The sequence below is a fragment of the Dasypus novemcinctus genome, chromosome 8, assembly GCF_030445035.2.
Source record: "Dasypus novemcinctus isolate mDasNov1 chromosome 8, mDasNov1.1.hap2, whole genome shotgun sequence".
In the NCBI taxonomy this organism is placed as follows: domain Eukaryota; kingdom Metazoa; phylum Chordata; class Mammalia; order Cingulata; family Dasypodidae; genus Dasypus; species Dasypus novemcinctus.
The window spans coordinates 31,703,299-31,719,071 of NC_080680.1; the positions used below are offsets into that span (position 1 = coordinate 31,703,299).

At 36.8% G+C, this 15,773-nt stretch overlaps 1 protein-coding gene across 6 annotated transcripts in view; it reads right to left on the reverse strand.

Annotated features, from left to right (window-relative positions):
• Window positions 1–15,773, reverse strand: part of VPS13A (vacuolar protein sorting 13 homolog A) — a 293,093-nt gene that overhangs the window by 150,255 nt on the left and 127,065 nt on the right. For all 6 annotated transcript variants that reach the window (XR_011649379.1, XR_009186770.2, XR_009186769.2 and 3 more), the window contains exons 34-35: window positions 9,937–10,084; window positions 6,254–6,404 (exon numbers count right to left, since the gene is read on the reverse strand). Coding sequence is in view for 3 of the 6 variants with exons in the window: in XM_058301627.1 (XP_058157610.1) it covers window positions 6,254–6,404; window positions 9,937–10,084 (299 nt within the window). In the remaining 3 variants the exon portion in view is untranslated. The remainder of the gene's footprint in view (window positions 1–6,253; window positions 6,405–9,936; window positions 10,085–15,773) is intronic.

Consider the following 15,773-nt stretch of genomic DNA (forward strand, 5'->3'; position numbering starts at 1 on the left):
CTGGTATGCTACCCTTTGACTGCACCAAAGTCAGCTGAGTTGCCTTTGATTAGATTACCTGTTAAGATTAGGGCTTTTTGCTGGACCATGTCAGGCTAAGTTCCCATCTCCTAGCTGGGTCTGATATAAATGGACTTACTCAGAGAGAAAGATACAAGAGAGATATCTGTCATTTTTGATCCTGCCATGTGAAAAAAAAGGAGAAGGCTCAAACAGCTGAGGCCCAGGGAAGAGAGGAGTCATTTTGCTTGATACCTTACAGCTGAAATCAGGAAAAGAGCAGACCTGCCAAGACTGATACAGAAGGCCTGGAAAGAAAAAAGCCTTATACCAGGAAAGAGAGGAAGCTCTAAGAGACAAGCCCAATGTCAGCTTGCAACTGAAATTGGGAAGAAAGCAGAGAAGCTGAGCCTGAGAGAGGAAGTCCAGAAAGCTGAAACCTCGCAGAGATCCAAGTTCATCTTGCTTCACCATGTGGCAGCACACCAGGATTTCAAAAGTAGTTGACTTTGGTGAGAAAGCATCTCTAATGATACCTTGGATTTGGCCTTGGAATTGTAAGCTTTTAGCCCCAAATAAATCCTCATTATAAATGCCAGAAGCTTTCTGCTACTACCCATTAGCACCCTTTTAGCAGACTACTACACCATTAATCATTAAGCTAAAAAAAAAAAAATCTTGTAAAGACACATTTTATGATACTTAAAAGAAATCTAAATCCTATGTGGATATTCCATGATTTTAAGGAAGTACTGCTAATTGCTAAAAAATAAAGTCCTGATTACTCATAGATAAGTATTATAGCAATTAATAATGGCACATCTAAGATTTGCTTCAAAATAATCTGGTGCGGCAGGGGTAAGAAGAAGGCTATAGTAGCAAGAAAATAAAACCATATGGGAAGCGGACTTGGCCCAGTGGTTAGGGCGTCTGTCTACCACATGGGAGGTCCGTGGTTCAAACCCTGGGCCTCCTTGACCCATATGGAGCTGGCCCATGAGCAGTGCTGATGCGCTCAAGGAGTGCCTTGTCATGCAGGGGTGTCCCCGCATAGGGAAGTCCCATGCACAAGGAGTGCACCCCATAAGGAGAGCCGTCCAGCGGAAAGAAAGTTCAGCCTGCCCAGGAATGGTGCCGCACACATGGAGAGTTGACACAGCAAGATGACACAACAAAAAGAAACACAGATTCCTGTGCCACTGACAACAACAGAAGCGGACAAAGAAGAACACACAGCAAAATGGACACACAGAACAGACAATTGGGTGGGGAGGGGAGAGAAATTTTTTTTAAAAATTTAAAGAAAAAAAAAAACCCATGTTACCGACTGTTGAAAGTCAGTGATAGGTGCATGTGGGTTTATCACCTTATACCCTTTTCTTCAGTGTATGTGAAAACTTCCAGAAGAAAATTATTTAAATAATATATGGAAATCTGTATTTCTTGTTCCATTGATTTCACATATTACCTTTTCACTACCCACAATCTAAGCTGAGAATATCAATGCCTTTAGCATTTCCTCCACCTATCCTGTCATCTTCCTATTGTCAGCTCTGGTTAGTTGCATATATTTTTATATCACCATGTTCATAAGATCTAAAATTTTATTTACATAGTAATTCTGCCATGCATCATTTAACTATGATTATGTAAATATTTTTCAATGAAGAGACGCATAGTTTTTTATAATACTTTCCCCACTGCTACAATGTCACAACCAGTAAATCATTCAATAAAAGAAATTTTATTTTTCTAACATTCTAACAATGACTCAAATCATGCAAAATTTAGTCCACTTCATTCACTTTGCATGATGCACAGATTTCTTTCCTCTTAACAACAGAGACCCTGGGAGCCTCCTTGTTGCTCAAATGTGGCCTCTCTCTAAGCCAAACTCAGCATATAAATACATTATATATCTTGCCATAACCTACAGAATTGGGTGGGAGAGAGTATAAAGTACAAGGTAAACTTTAGTCCATGCTTAGTGGCAATGCTCCATAATGTGTTCATCAATTGTAACAAATACACCACACTAATGAAGGATGTTGTTAAAGTGGGAAAATGTGGGAGGTATGGGAAGCGGGACATATGGGAATCCCCTACATTTTTTATATAACTTTTATGTAGCCTAAGTATCTTTAAAAAAACAAAAAAACAAAAAAAAACTAGGTCTAATATGGTGGCATTTTCAGGACATTGGAATTGTCCTGAATGATGCTGCAGTGATGGATAAAGGCCATTATATATCTTGTCATAACCTACAAAAATGTGTGGGAGAGAGTTTAAACTATAATGTAAACAATAATTCACACTTAGTGGCAATGCTCCAATATGTTTTCATCAATTGTAACAAATGTGCCATACTAATGAAGGATATTGTTAATGTGGGTAAGTGTGGGACGGACAGGGAGTGGGGCATATAGGAATCCCTTACACTTTTTATGTAACATTTATGTAATCTAAGTATCTTTTAAAAAATAATTAAAAAATAAATTTTAAAAAATTTAAAAAGGAACAGATGTCTCTTCCTCATATCACTTAAATTATATAATTATTTTTTCATTCTATATAAGGAATTTCATGCTATTTTTTTCAAGACATTCTATTTGAAAGCAAGCTGAATTCCTTTTTAATGAAGACTGTTGGAAAATAGTTTAAATTTCATTTGAACTTCGTATGACCTGTTCTCTATTAGAGATGTTGCAGTTCTGATGACAAACAGCTGCTTTGTAGTTTCCAATAAATATGATGTGGAAACTAGGGTCGAGGTTCTATTTCGGAAGCTGTGAGTTCCCTGGTCCCATCTTTATTTCCTCTCTTGTGTTGTTTTCTCTGTCCTTTACTTCTTAAGTTCTGCATCTATTGCTGAACTGGTCTCAGCAGGAGACCAATTACTTCCTAGCTCAGAAACATACATAATCCTGGGATTCGTCTCCAAAGCATTCCTTTACTAAGCCCACTGGTTTCGGACCTACATTCTCTTCTTTCCTAGATTCCTCGTTTTGCTGGAATTATATTCAAACTAATTTTTTAGTAATGGGTATGAGGTAAGTAAACTTTGAGTTACTGCAAATATGAGATTTAATTTTCACAATTGGGTGATGGTTGCCTGTGCATTGAATCCTAGCCTCAAAATCATTTTCCTTAGAATTTTGAATATATTTATTCCATTGTCTTCTACCATTCAGCCATCCAGTTTTGTTGATCAAAAATTTGATTCCAAACTTTCACTAGGTTTCTAATAGGCAGCCAGTTATTTATTTTCTTCTCTCTAAAACTTTAAAAATCCTGATGTTCTGTCATTTCATGAAAATGTGTCTATATTGGGAGTCTTTGCTTATTTTTAATCTCCTTGGAATTCAGTGGACTCTACATCTGAATGAAGAGTTTGTTCCAATATTCACTTAGCTCTGAGGAGTGATCCTTGATTATTTCTTTCAAAGTTTCTTCTATTTTCCGTTCTTTCTCTGAAATACTTATTCTTCTGCCATTAGACATTCTGACCTTCCGTGCTATCACTCAATCATCTCATTTCTCTTCTCTGTGGGTTTTTCTAAGTCATGGGAGTTTTCTTCAACCATATTTTCCAACTCAGTACATAACATTCCTTGCTTTTATTGTTTTTAAATTTCAGCAATATACTTTTGATTTTCAAGAACTCGTACCTATTCTTGAATCTTTTTTGTTGGGGGTGATGGATAGGGTCCAGTTCTTATATTATCTTTTCAAATTTTCTGAGAATATAAATTGGAATTCAAGTTTGCTTATATTCTTCTCTGTTATCCCCAGTAGAAACACTATTCTGTTTATCTTGGTTTCTTCATGCTTGGTCTCTATTGATTTTCTTTATAGCTTTGATACTAGTCTGACCATTCATATTTAACAAAGGATTGGGATGATTATTTTAACTAGTAAGTACTGGGTTTCCTATAATATTGTAAATATAGAATTGTTTCTCTGTTAGAAAAACTACCAGTGGAAAAGCTGTGTAATATCTCAGGGCTTTGTAAGGATGGGTCTTATGAACTAGAAGGTTTCACTTTGAGATGGGTAGGATGAAAGTCAACCATTAGCATGGGATTCCCCCAAAATGTCAGAATAAGGAGAACTTAATTCTTATGAAGTAATATCATCACAGCAGCTCAAATTTCCAAAACTCTATGTGCTGATGCTGAACTAAGATCCCAGCCATGTTCCACCATCACTGGTTGCATCTAACTTTGGATGTAGACCATTTCTTGAGTTATGGTTCCCTTCTTCTCTTTTCCATCTATCTTCCTATTTGCCAGATAATTGTTAAATCCATCATCCACTAATGACCTTCCTTCTTAATACCTCTAATATTTTCCTACTACTACTATCAATATAAAACATTCTACATAGGGTATATATTACACTAGGGATAAGGAAATAAATGAGGGAAGGAAGACAAAAATTGAAAATAACCTAAGGACAGGTGAAACAATAGGGAGATGGAGAGGTGATGAGTTCTGTCTGCTTCTTGTTTTATTATTATTATTATTGGAATAATGAAGTGCTCTAAGAATGAATGAGGTTGAAGAATGCACAAATATGTGATTATACCAATTACCACTCAGTGTACACTTTGGAGGAATTTATGCTTTATTAATATGCACTAATGTGGGAAAATAGCTTGAGTTTGAATGTGGGAACCTGGCTTGAAGTTGAAACGTTTCCATAATGCAGATAAAAAGTGTGGGCTTAGGAACACCAGCCTTAACTAGATGGAACGCTGTCTGGGCAGCACAAAACTGCATGAGAAGCATTTGAACTTTGTATGGCTTGTTTCCTAGTATTGCAGGTGTTGCAGCTTAATAACAAGCAGCCTTGAAAGTAAACACAGATAACTACTGCTTTGTAATTTCTAATAAATATGTTGTGGAAACTAGGGTCAAGGCTCTCAGTTCCAGAAGCTGCTGAGTCCCCTGGTCCCATCTTTATTTTTTCTCTTTTGTCTTTCTTTCTGTCCTTTTATTTCTTAAGTTCTGTGTTGCCTTCCCTTTTTGCAAACCTATTGCTGAGCTGGTCTTATTTTTTCTCTTTTGTCTTTCTTTCTGCCCTTTTATTTCTTAAGTTCTGTGTTGCCTTCCCTTTGTGCAAACCTATTGCTGAGCTGGTCTCAGCACACTAACAAAATTGATTTAAGAAAAAAAGAAACTTAAGAAGGGTCTATTGTGTTCAGTCTAGATGGCATACCCTAGAATATGACCTCAGTCAGCACTTATCTTTTGGACTGTTTAGTTTATTTTGGGGTTTTTTATTTGTTTTCAGTGATGAAAATAAAAGACACCTAATGACCCAGCACCTAGATTTTACAAAGGTTAAGTATTTCTTAACCTATTTTTTACAACACAAAAATCCAAGTGGATGTATCAGAGCCAACAGCTCAATTTTTCACTTAGAATTCCTTACAGCCAGGCTTTCTAAGGCATAAGATACTACTACATTTCTGGCTTGCAAAACAATTTATTAAAAATTTCCCTTCAGACAACAATATAGAGGTATAAGGGTATGTGATTTTTCTTACTGGAGTAATGAAAATGTTCTAAAATTGACTGAAGTGATGACCGCACAACTCTGTGATGAAAGCCACTCTGAGTGGACTGTATGAAGCACGGGACTGTGTAACACAAGGAATCCAGTGGTAGATGAAGTATTGTGGTTAACAGGACAAACATGAAAACATTTTCTCCTAAATGGTAACAAATACATAAAACTAATATAGGGTATTAATAATTGGGTGGATTAAGGGGAAATACACCAAATGTAAGATTTTGGCTATAGGTAGTAGTAATATTTTAACAATGCTTTTTTAGAGTTTGTAACAAATGTTTCATAACAATTGCAAGGGAGATATATGAGAACCTTGTATGATATGCATGTTTGTTTTATAAATTCACAAATTTTACTACACATTTATTGTTTATGCATATTCATATATGAATGATAAACTTCAATAAAATTTTATTCTAAAAAAACTGAAGGAAAAAAAGAACTTATGGAGAAGTTAGTGAAATGAGAACAAATACTAAGGAATTTTGATGCAATAGGACTAGAAACTTCAAAGGAAAAATATGAACAAAATAACTAATATCAGGCAATTTAGAGACACCTGAATGGGATTAGCTGACTAGAAAAAGATTTATAAATCCTACTTTCTCCAAAACTAAAAGGAGAAAGGAGAGAGGGAGGGAGGAAGGGGAAACCTAATATAAGGTTAAGTACATACCTCCTAAATGGTGTGAAGCATTTGGAAGTCCACTGGTAACATTAGACTGGTCTGTTATTACAGCAGGCGAGGCACTATCCCCTTTTTCATACCATATATTGCCATACAGTGTTTTAAAAATAGTTGTAATATCTTCTTGACTAAGAATAAACTGTTAAAAAATAAAATATGCTTATTTTAGTATTGCTGCTTCATACAGTTATTAAAATACTCATATGAAGAAAGACTTCCCTTTCAGTCTTCTTCAAAAGTGGTTTTTAATGCAATGAAGATTTCTACTAACCGAATATTATTTTTCTAAATGACCATATGATTTTTAATTATCTTGTGAATTACAGAACTAGATGCTAGCACCAATAAAGTTACAATGTTGAACTGTATTATTATGAATGTTCCAAGGCATCTGGTAATTTTAAACCTTTGAAATAAATTTTAATCTTAAGTAATCATCTAGCTACTTATATTTTCGTTAGTAAAAACCTCAATTTACAAATATAGAACAGTCAAAATAATACATTACATTTGTATATACTATTTTTAGTATACATGCAAAATTTTATTTCTACTTCACAAAAGTCCTGGGTATAAAGAATATAATTCTGATTTTATAAAAACCTGAGTCTTATAGGGTTAAATAACATGCTCAAATCCAACATACTTCAAACAAGGAAGTAACTCTAAGAGCTAACTCCGAATCCCATATGTTGCCAACTTAGCCTAAAATCAACAGTGTAAGGCCTGTCTTGAGAGCAACTGTATAAAAAGACCTATGAGTAACTGCTATATTTAATATTTTTAAAGTCCATTTTGGGAAGCAGACTTGGCCCAATGAATAGGGCATCCGCCTACCACATGGGAGGTCCGTGGTTCAAACCCCGGGCCTCCTTGACCCATGTGGAGCTGGCCCATGCACAGTGCTGACGTGCACAAGGACAAAGGAGAGCCACCCAGTGCAAAAGAAAGTGCAGTGTGCCCAAGAATGGTGCCTCACACACTCAGAGCTGACACAACAAGATGACGCAACAAAAAGAAACACAGGGAAGCAGACTTGGCCCAGTGGTTAGGGTGTCCGTCTACCACATGGGAGGTCCACTTTTCAAACCCCGGGCCTCCTTGTCCCGTGTGGAGCTGGCCCACGCACAGTGCTGATGTGCGCAAGGAGTGCCCTGCCATGCAGAGGTGTTCCCCGCATAGGGTAGCCCATGCACAAGGAGTGCGCCCGGTAAGGAGAGCTGTCCAGTGTGAGAGAAAGTGCAGCCTGCCCAGGAATGGTGCCGCACACACGGAGAGCTGACACAACAAGATGACGCAACAAAAAGAAACACAGATTCCCGTGCCGCTGACAGCAACAAAAGCGGACAAAGAAGAAGATGCAGCAAATCGACACAGAGAACGGACAACCGGGGTGGAGGGGTAAGGGAGAAATAAATAAAAGTAAATCTTAAAAAAAAAAAAAGAAACACAGATTCCCAGGGCCGCTTATAAGGATAGAAGTGGTCACAGAAGAACCTGCATCGAATGGACAGAGAGCAGACAACTGGGGCGGGGGTAGGGAGAAAAATAAAAATAAAAATAAATAAATAAATAAAATCCATTTTGGCTCATTCCTAAATGTCAAAACTTTTTTTTTTCAATTTACTTGTATTTCTGGCTGTCAGAATCCTAAGGAGATAATCCCACAAAAAGTGAGTTTTATGTGTATTAGGCAAGTTCTGATTGCATTTCAAAGGTGATATACTAATCTTGTGTTTTAAGATTAAATCCATGTGCACCTAACTCAAGCTACTTATGTTTTAGAGGTTTCTATCTATTGTCTTACCAATATAAAGGGATTTCAATTATTTATCTTAACAAGATAAATTATATATTTGGTCCTATATGTTAAGGAATCCATATCCTACACACCAGAATTTAAAAGATTTTAAATTGACACCATCATGTTTTTAAATATTCAATATACTTACTTTTTTTTTTTTTTAAGATTTATTATTTATTTATTTATTTCTCTCCCCTTACTCCCCTCCCCCAGTTGTCTGTTCTCTATGTCTATTTGCTGCGTGTTCTCTGTCTGCTTCTGCTGTTGCCAGCGGCACGGGAATCTTTCTTTTTGTTGCATCATCTTGTTGTGTCAGCTCTCCATGTGTGTGGCACCATTCCTGGTCAGGCTGCACTTTCTTTCGCGCTGGGTGGCTCTCCCTACGGGGCGCACTCCTTGCGCGTGGGGCTCTCCTACGCGGAGGACACCCCTGCGTGGCAGGGCACTCCTTGCGTGCATCATCAGCACTGCACATGGGCCAGCTGCACATGGGTAAAGGAGGCCCAGGGTTTGAACCATGGACCTCCCATGTGGTAGACGGGCGCCCTAACCACTGGGCCAAGTCCGCTTCCCTCAATATAGTTTCTAATTAAAAGTCTAAATCTCTCAAATGATAGTTTTCTCTTTTTGAATAGGGAGACTCAGAGGGAAACTGAGAATAGGGGGTTGGAAAGAGGATTTCTGACATAGGTTTATTGAAGAAACCTCCCAGCATATATGTTGCTATCACAACAGCAAAGCATGTGATATGGTTTTGATTCCCATCCAGTCAAGAGAGAACTTGTGAATAGTTCAATTAAAGATCTATGAAGCAATGTAAAGCTACAGGGAGATAAAGCTAAACTGACCCATTTGCACTCTTCTCCTTATTTACACTCTCTTTCCAGATCATTTCATATATTCCTACAGTTTTAAATGCCATCTATCATCTCTGTTTCTTTTCTTTTCCTTCCCAATCCAGTGGCATAGCCTGCTTATGGCTACAAATTATATCTTAAATCTGCTATATCTCTTGGCTATGGCCCTATTCCAACCTACTTTTATCTCAACTGGACTAATGAAATGTCTTCCTAAGGGATCTAACTTCTACCCTTAGACCTTCAATCCAATCTCCAAACAGAAGTCAATGCAATCCTTATAAAACTTAAATAGGATCTCATCAGTCCACTACTAAAAGTCCTTCAGTATATTTCCACTGGATTTAAAATAAATTCCAAGCTTGATACAATCATCATGTGCTAAGACCTTGCATTATCTAGCTCCTATCCTCTAACATCATCTCATGTCTGTCTACCTTTGGCCTTCTTTGAGTCCCACCCAGCTCTTTCCTACCACAGGGCTTTTGCACATTCAGCATCGGCTACTTAAGTATTTCCCTGAATTAATACATGTCTTCATCTTTCTCATCCTAATTTAGGTCTCAGATTAAACGTCAACTAAATACTGATTTACTACCTCACTCTCTTATCATGGTCTCTCCTGTAACCTGTTTCATAAAATTTACTGCAACTTATAACTATTTTAATTATGTATCTGTTTATTTATTTACTGTCTATTTCCCATGCATGGATACTTGACCATCATCACTACCAGCCCTTGCATTAGACTGCTAAACTTATGAAGGCAAGTACTGTATCACATGTTCCTTCCAGCTCTTTCTCCAACCTAGCATAGGGCCTAGTACATAGTAGGCACTCAAAAATTTCTTGAATGGAGAACATTAAATTAATTCTAGGGTAATATAGCTGCTATTTTAAATTGTGACCAAGGTGAATAATATACAACTTATTCCACTAAAATGTCTTGTGCCCCCAAGTAATGTTTCTCAACCAACAAAAAAGAAATCAATAAGCATTCAAAAAATTACCTCCATGGGTTTTAGCTGTGCATTTATATTAAAAAAAGGTACCTCTTGGTACCACTCCCAAGATAAATTTCGCTCGACAACCACCTCAAGATTTAATGGCAGCAGTATATCCAGTACTTCCTGATATCCATCATTAATAAATTGAGACCTATAATTAGAAATAAAATTGTTTTGAATTGTTTCATATATACTCAGTAAAAACAATACGAAAAATGAAGATCAACTTTATCATTTAATATACAAGAGGTAAAAATTGGTAATTTTTTGTCTGTGACAAGAAAAGGAAAAAATCCTAGCAGGCTTTCCATGTCATAACAAGAGCTGTCCCATACCAGTAAATAACTGGGTGATTTCTCCAAACTGAAGTATCGCAGTATAGAGAAATACTATTATAGAGAAATTTAAAATAGGATTTTGCAATGCATTAAAAAGTGGCAAAAATACATATGTTGGACAACACTCTTAAAATGAGAATTATATCTTACCTCATCATAAAAACATTTTTAATTCAGATATGTGGCAGAACACCATATGTCCCCTAACTTTGTAAGAAACAGAGTTGCGTCATGTTAAATTTCTTTTCTGTAGATCAAAAATAGTTAGATACTAACAATTTCATATTAGGTTGAACCTCATTTGTCTTTCCAAACACTAATACAGAAGGACTGATGCTCAAGAATGAAGAAAAGGGAAGGAGTACTGAATCCCTTTAAGTGAAAAAATGTGACCACAGAAGATTCCACTGTACCTTCAAGTGAAAATCTCAAAGTGTTACTCCTCAATAAGATACTTACATTTTGATTTATAGCAAATCCTTAAACTAAGGTATGAATTTATCATTAGAGAAATTTTTCTCAATGAGAGAGAAATAAGGGATTCATCAGGGATCTATAAAAACATTTCATATTATACCATTTTATAAAGTGACTACAGAGTGACACTCTAAACATACATGCCAACATACATGATTGCAATTTTCTCTTAATGGCAGTAAGCTGAGGAATCTAAAAGTACTAACTAAGGCATTCTGTAAAAACTTGAGACAAGGTCAGAGAATATCATCCTATAAAACTTAAAACAAAAAAATCAAGATAAACAGATGAGATCTAGTTTATACAGCACTGATAAAGCATTTCCCAAGTTCCAGTGCCTCCCCCAAAAAAGAATACAATGGTGATCAGAGCACAGCCTCAAACAAACTTGAACAGAAAATAACCAATATGCAAAGGGAACAATCGTAATTAAATGTCTAAGATAATATATGGTCTTAAGGAAATATAGTAATATATGTATAAAGTATAGAGAATGCAAGTCAACATATAAGAAAAAGTATCCTAATAATGTCCATGAAAGAGGGTATTTGGACTAACAGGCAGTTACATAGATTTTTTTTTTCTTTATACAGCAAAGGAATTTTATTGGTTTATATAACCAGAAAGTTCAGAAGTAGGAGAGGCTTCAGGCAAGACTTATATTTATAGCCAATCTTGTCTAGATATGATTGTTATAATAGTGCTGACTCTCAAGAGATGCTTGACTATTAGTTCTATTTTCAAAATCTGTCAAAACTGGTTATCTCTCTATTACCTCACTTACTTACCCTAGACTGTTAAAGGACATCATTTAGGTGTAAGGAAAATGATACCAGATAAAATCTGATCTACATAAAGGAAAAAAGCACATCATAAATGGTAACTATATGCTGAATACATAAGGTATTTTTCTTATTATTTAAATCTCTCTAAAAGGTACCTGACTGGACAAAAGTAATGAAGGGTATAGTGACCTTTATAAAGCTGTAAAAATGAAACACATTATAATAATAGCATAAAGGCTGTAAAGGGAGAAATGAAAATACATTATTGGAAGGTTTTTATATGTGAAATGATACAATAATACTTGAAGATAGCAAGTTCATGGTAACAATATAAACTCTAACATAATCACTAAATTAACAAAAGGATAATAATTAATAAGCCAAAAAACAGAGATAAAATAGACTATAATAAATATTCATTTAATCCAAAGAAAGGTGGGAAAAGGTAACAAAAAAGAGATGAGAAAACATAAAATCACGAGATGATAGCTCAAACCTAACCTGCCAATAATCACAAAACTATGAATAGTCTAAGCCCTCTATGATAGTTAGGCTAATGTGTCAACTCAGCCAGGAAACTATGCCCAGTTGTTTGGTTAAGGAAGCAAACAGCCAAATTACTAATCAGCCAATGGAAGCGGACTTAGCCCAGTGGTTAGGGTGTCCGTCTACCACATGGGAGGTCCGCAGTTCAAACCCTGGGCCTCCTTGACCTGTGTGGAGCTGGCCTCATATGCAGTGCTGATGCGCGCAAGGAGTGCCATGCCACACAGGGGTGTCCCTGCTCAGGGGAGCCCCACGTGCAAGAAGCACGCCCCATAAGGAGAGCTGTCCAGCGCAAAAGAAAGTTCAGCCTGCCCAGGAGTGGCGCTGCACACATGGAGAGCTGACACAAAATGACGCAACAAAAAGAAACACAGATTCCCGTGCCGCTGACAACAACAAAAGTGGACAAAGAACACACAGCAAACAGACATAGAGAACAAACAACTGGGGTGGAGGGGAGAAGGGGAGAGAAATAAATAATAAAAAAAAACCCACAAGAACATTTACAGGCTTTGTAGGAGTTTTAGTCGTTGTAGCAGTTTAATAAGGTTATGAATTCCAAAAATAGATACTGGATTATGTTTGTAATCTGGCATATTACTGAGTTATGATTAGGGCTTTGATTGAGCCACATCACTGGGGACTCACAAATAAAAAGCATGGCAAAGGACAGAGTTAAGGGTTTTCTGATGTTGGACTTTTGATATTGGAGTTTGATGCTGAAGTCTTATGCTGGAGCCCCAGGAAGTCAGCACAGAGAAGAAAGAGAAGCAAGACCCAGGAAGAGAGGATATGAGCCAGGAGAAGAACACAGAGGAACAGAGATGGTTCCTTAGACACAGCAGAAACCCCAGAGAGAGACACAGAGCCATTCACCTGATAGTCTACAGCTGACCTTGTGGAGAGAGGCAAAATCTAGAGAGCCTCATAGTCTATAGCTGACCTTGTAGAGAAAACAGAGAATCTGAGCCCAGAAGAACTCAGGAAGGCTGAACCCTCACAGACGTTGGCAGCCATCTTGCTCCAACACATGAAAATAGACTTTGGTGAGGGAAGTAACTTATGCTTTATGGCCTGGTATCTGTAAGCTAACACATAAATCCCTTTATAAAAACCATCCTATTTCTGGTATTTTGCATCAGCACCCCTTTGACTAATACAGTCATCAATGAGTTTACTGCATAAATGGCTGATTACGTCTATGATCAACTGGGGAGATTGCCATCAGCATGAGTGACATTTTGTACAATCAGATGGATTCCTTAAAAGGGGAAGTGATTTCAGCATTCAGGGAGAATTTCCCAGTTCTTGTCTTTGGACAGCCAACATCACTTGGAAACCCATCAAGGAATTTCATTGGATTTTCATTGGAGCCCCTGGTTGCAGCCTGCCTGGAGAATCTGGACTTGTGCATCCCCATAGTCACATGTGAGAATCTTATAAAATCTCATCCTATTTACAGATGTATCCTGTTGATTCTGTTTCCCTAGAGAACCCCAAGCTAATACACACTCCAATTAAAAGGCAGAGATTATCAGAATGGATAAGAAAGCAAGATCCAGCTATATGATATCCACAAGTAATTCACTCTAATATAAAGACAAAAATAAGCTAAAAGTAAAAGAAATAGAAGAAGATATATCATAGCAGTATAAGATATCCCTGGCAAATGGCACCCCCTTGAGTACAAAATTTGTCAGAATCAACTTTCTGAAGAGTTCTGGAAGATGGTTAAAGGTAAACAACTCAACAAATGCTGGATCAGAAACCAAAAAACAAAAGAAACGAAAACTTAAAAACAGGAAAGGCATGGGAAAAGTTTATTTGTTTATGCCCCTGCCCCAATTTGGTTCTGCATAGCAGTTTGTGTGACCCACAGAGGCAGACTGGTGGCCTGTATATATTCAAAGTGTGGGTTGATGGGTTGCCAGTCCTAAACAAAAATGTTGAGAGTCTTTGTACATCAGCTCCAAAAAGTGCTGAGGAAAACTGGCTCAGGGCAGATGTCTGAGTCCCCTAAATTAGAATGAAGAAACAGCACACACAAAAAAGAAAAGAAAAACAGTGAAGCAGAAAGGTGAGTGGAATAGAGTACTGGAACAGAGCCATAACAGAAAGATAGAACAGAAAAGTGGAGCGGAGTGGTCTGGCAAAAGAGAGTGACTGAGACAAAGAGCACATCTTAGTGGTGGTATCAACAAATACATCATGGAAGTCTCAGAGGAGAAGAGAAAGAAAAGGTAGAAGAAAGAATATTAGAAGGAAAAATGACCAACAACTTTCCATAATCGGTGCAGAAATGGAGTGCAATAAACTCCAAATAAGATAAACTCAAAGAGAGCACACCAAGTCACTGTAATTAAACTGTCAAAGACCAAAGATACAGAGACGATACTAAAAGCAGCAAGAGAAAAAATTAAATCATTGCCATGGAGGCAAGAAGGCAGTCATAAACATATTTAAAGTGCTGAACTAGAAAAACTGCCAGCCAAAATATCTGCACGTAGCAAAACTGTCCTTCAAAAATGAGGGAGAATTTACTATAAACAAAATCTGAGGGAAAAAATTAGAGACAAAAAAGAAAATACAAAGTACCTAAACTGGTAGGATGCATGAAGGCAGTACTCAAAGTGAAATTTATGTCTAAAAACGCCTCTTACAAAAGAAGATTTCAAATAAATAGCCTAACTTTGATGTGGCAGAACTAGAAAGAAAAAGAACAGCAAACTAAACCTAAAGTTAGCAGAAGAAAAGAAATGAAGGTAAGAGAGGAGATAAATGAAATAGAGGAAGAAAAAAAATTCAGAGGATAAACGAATCAAAAGTTAGTTCTGTGAAAAGATCAATAACACTGACAAACCTTTAGACTGACAAGAAAAAAAAAGTGGCAAATAATTGAATTCCAGAATGAAAGTGGGGATCTTGCAGAAATTAAAGGGTAAGATGATACTATAACAATTGTATGCAAAAAAAACACACCAAAAACAGAAAATGTTAAGGAAATGGGCAAATTTCTATAAATACACAAACTACCTAAACTGACTCAAGAAGAAATAGAAAAGCTCAACAGCTCTATAACAAGTAATGAGGTTGAGTCAGTAATCAAAAACCTCCCAGCAAGGTAAAGTCCGCAATTAGACAACCTCATAGTGAATTCTACCAAACATTCAAAGAAGAATACCAGTTCCAAAAAACTGAAAGAGACTACTCCTTCTAACTAATTCTATGAAGCTAACATTACTCTGATCCCAAACTCAGATAAAGAAATCACAAGAAAGGAAAGCTACAGAACAATTTCCCTTATGAATATAGATGCAAAAAATCCTCAAAACACCAGCAAATCAAATTCAACAGCATATTAACAGCATTATATACAATGATGAAGTGGAAATTATCCCACAAATGCAAGGGTGGTTTAACATACAAAAATCAATCAATGTAACACACCATATTAATAAAATGCAGGAAGACAAAATTGCATGATCATCTCAATTGCAACAGAAAAGGCATTTTGATAAAAGCCAAAACCTTTTAATAATAAAAACACTCAAAAATTTAGGAATACCAGGACCCTAACTCAACATGGTAAAGAGTTATGAAAAACCCACAGCTAACACTATACTCAATTGTGAAAGACTGAAAGTCTTCCCCCTGAGGTCAGGAAAAAGACATGGATGCCCACTTCCACCACTGG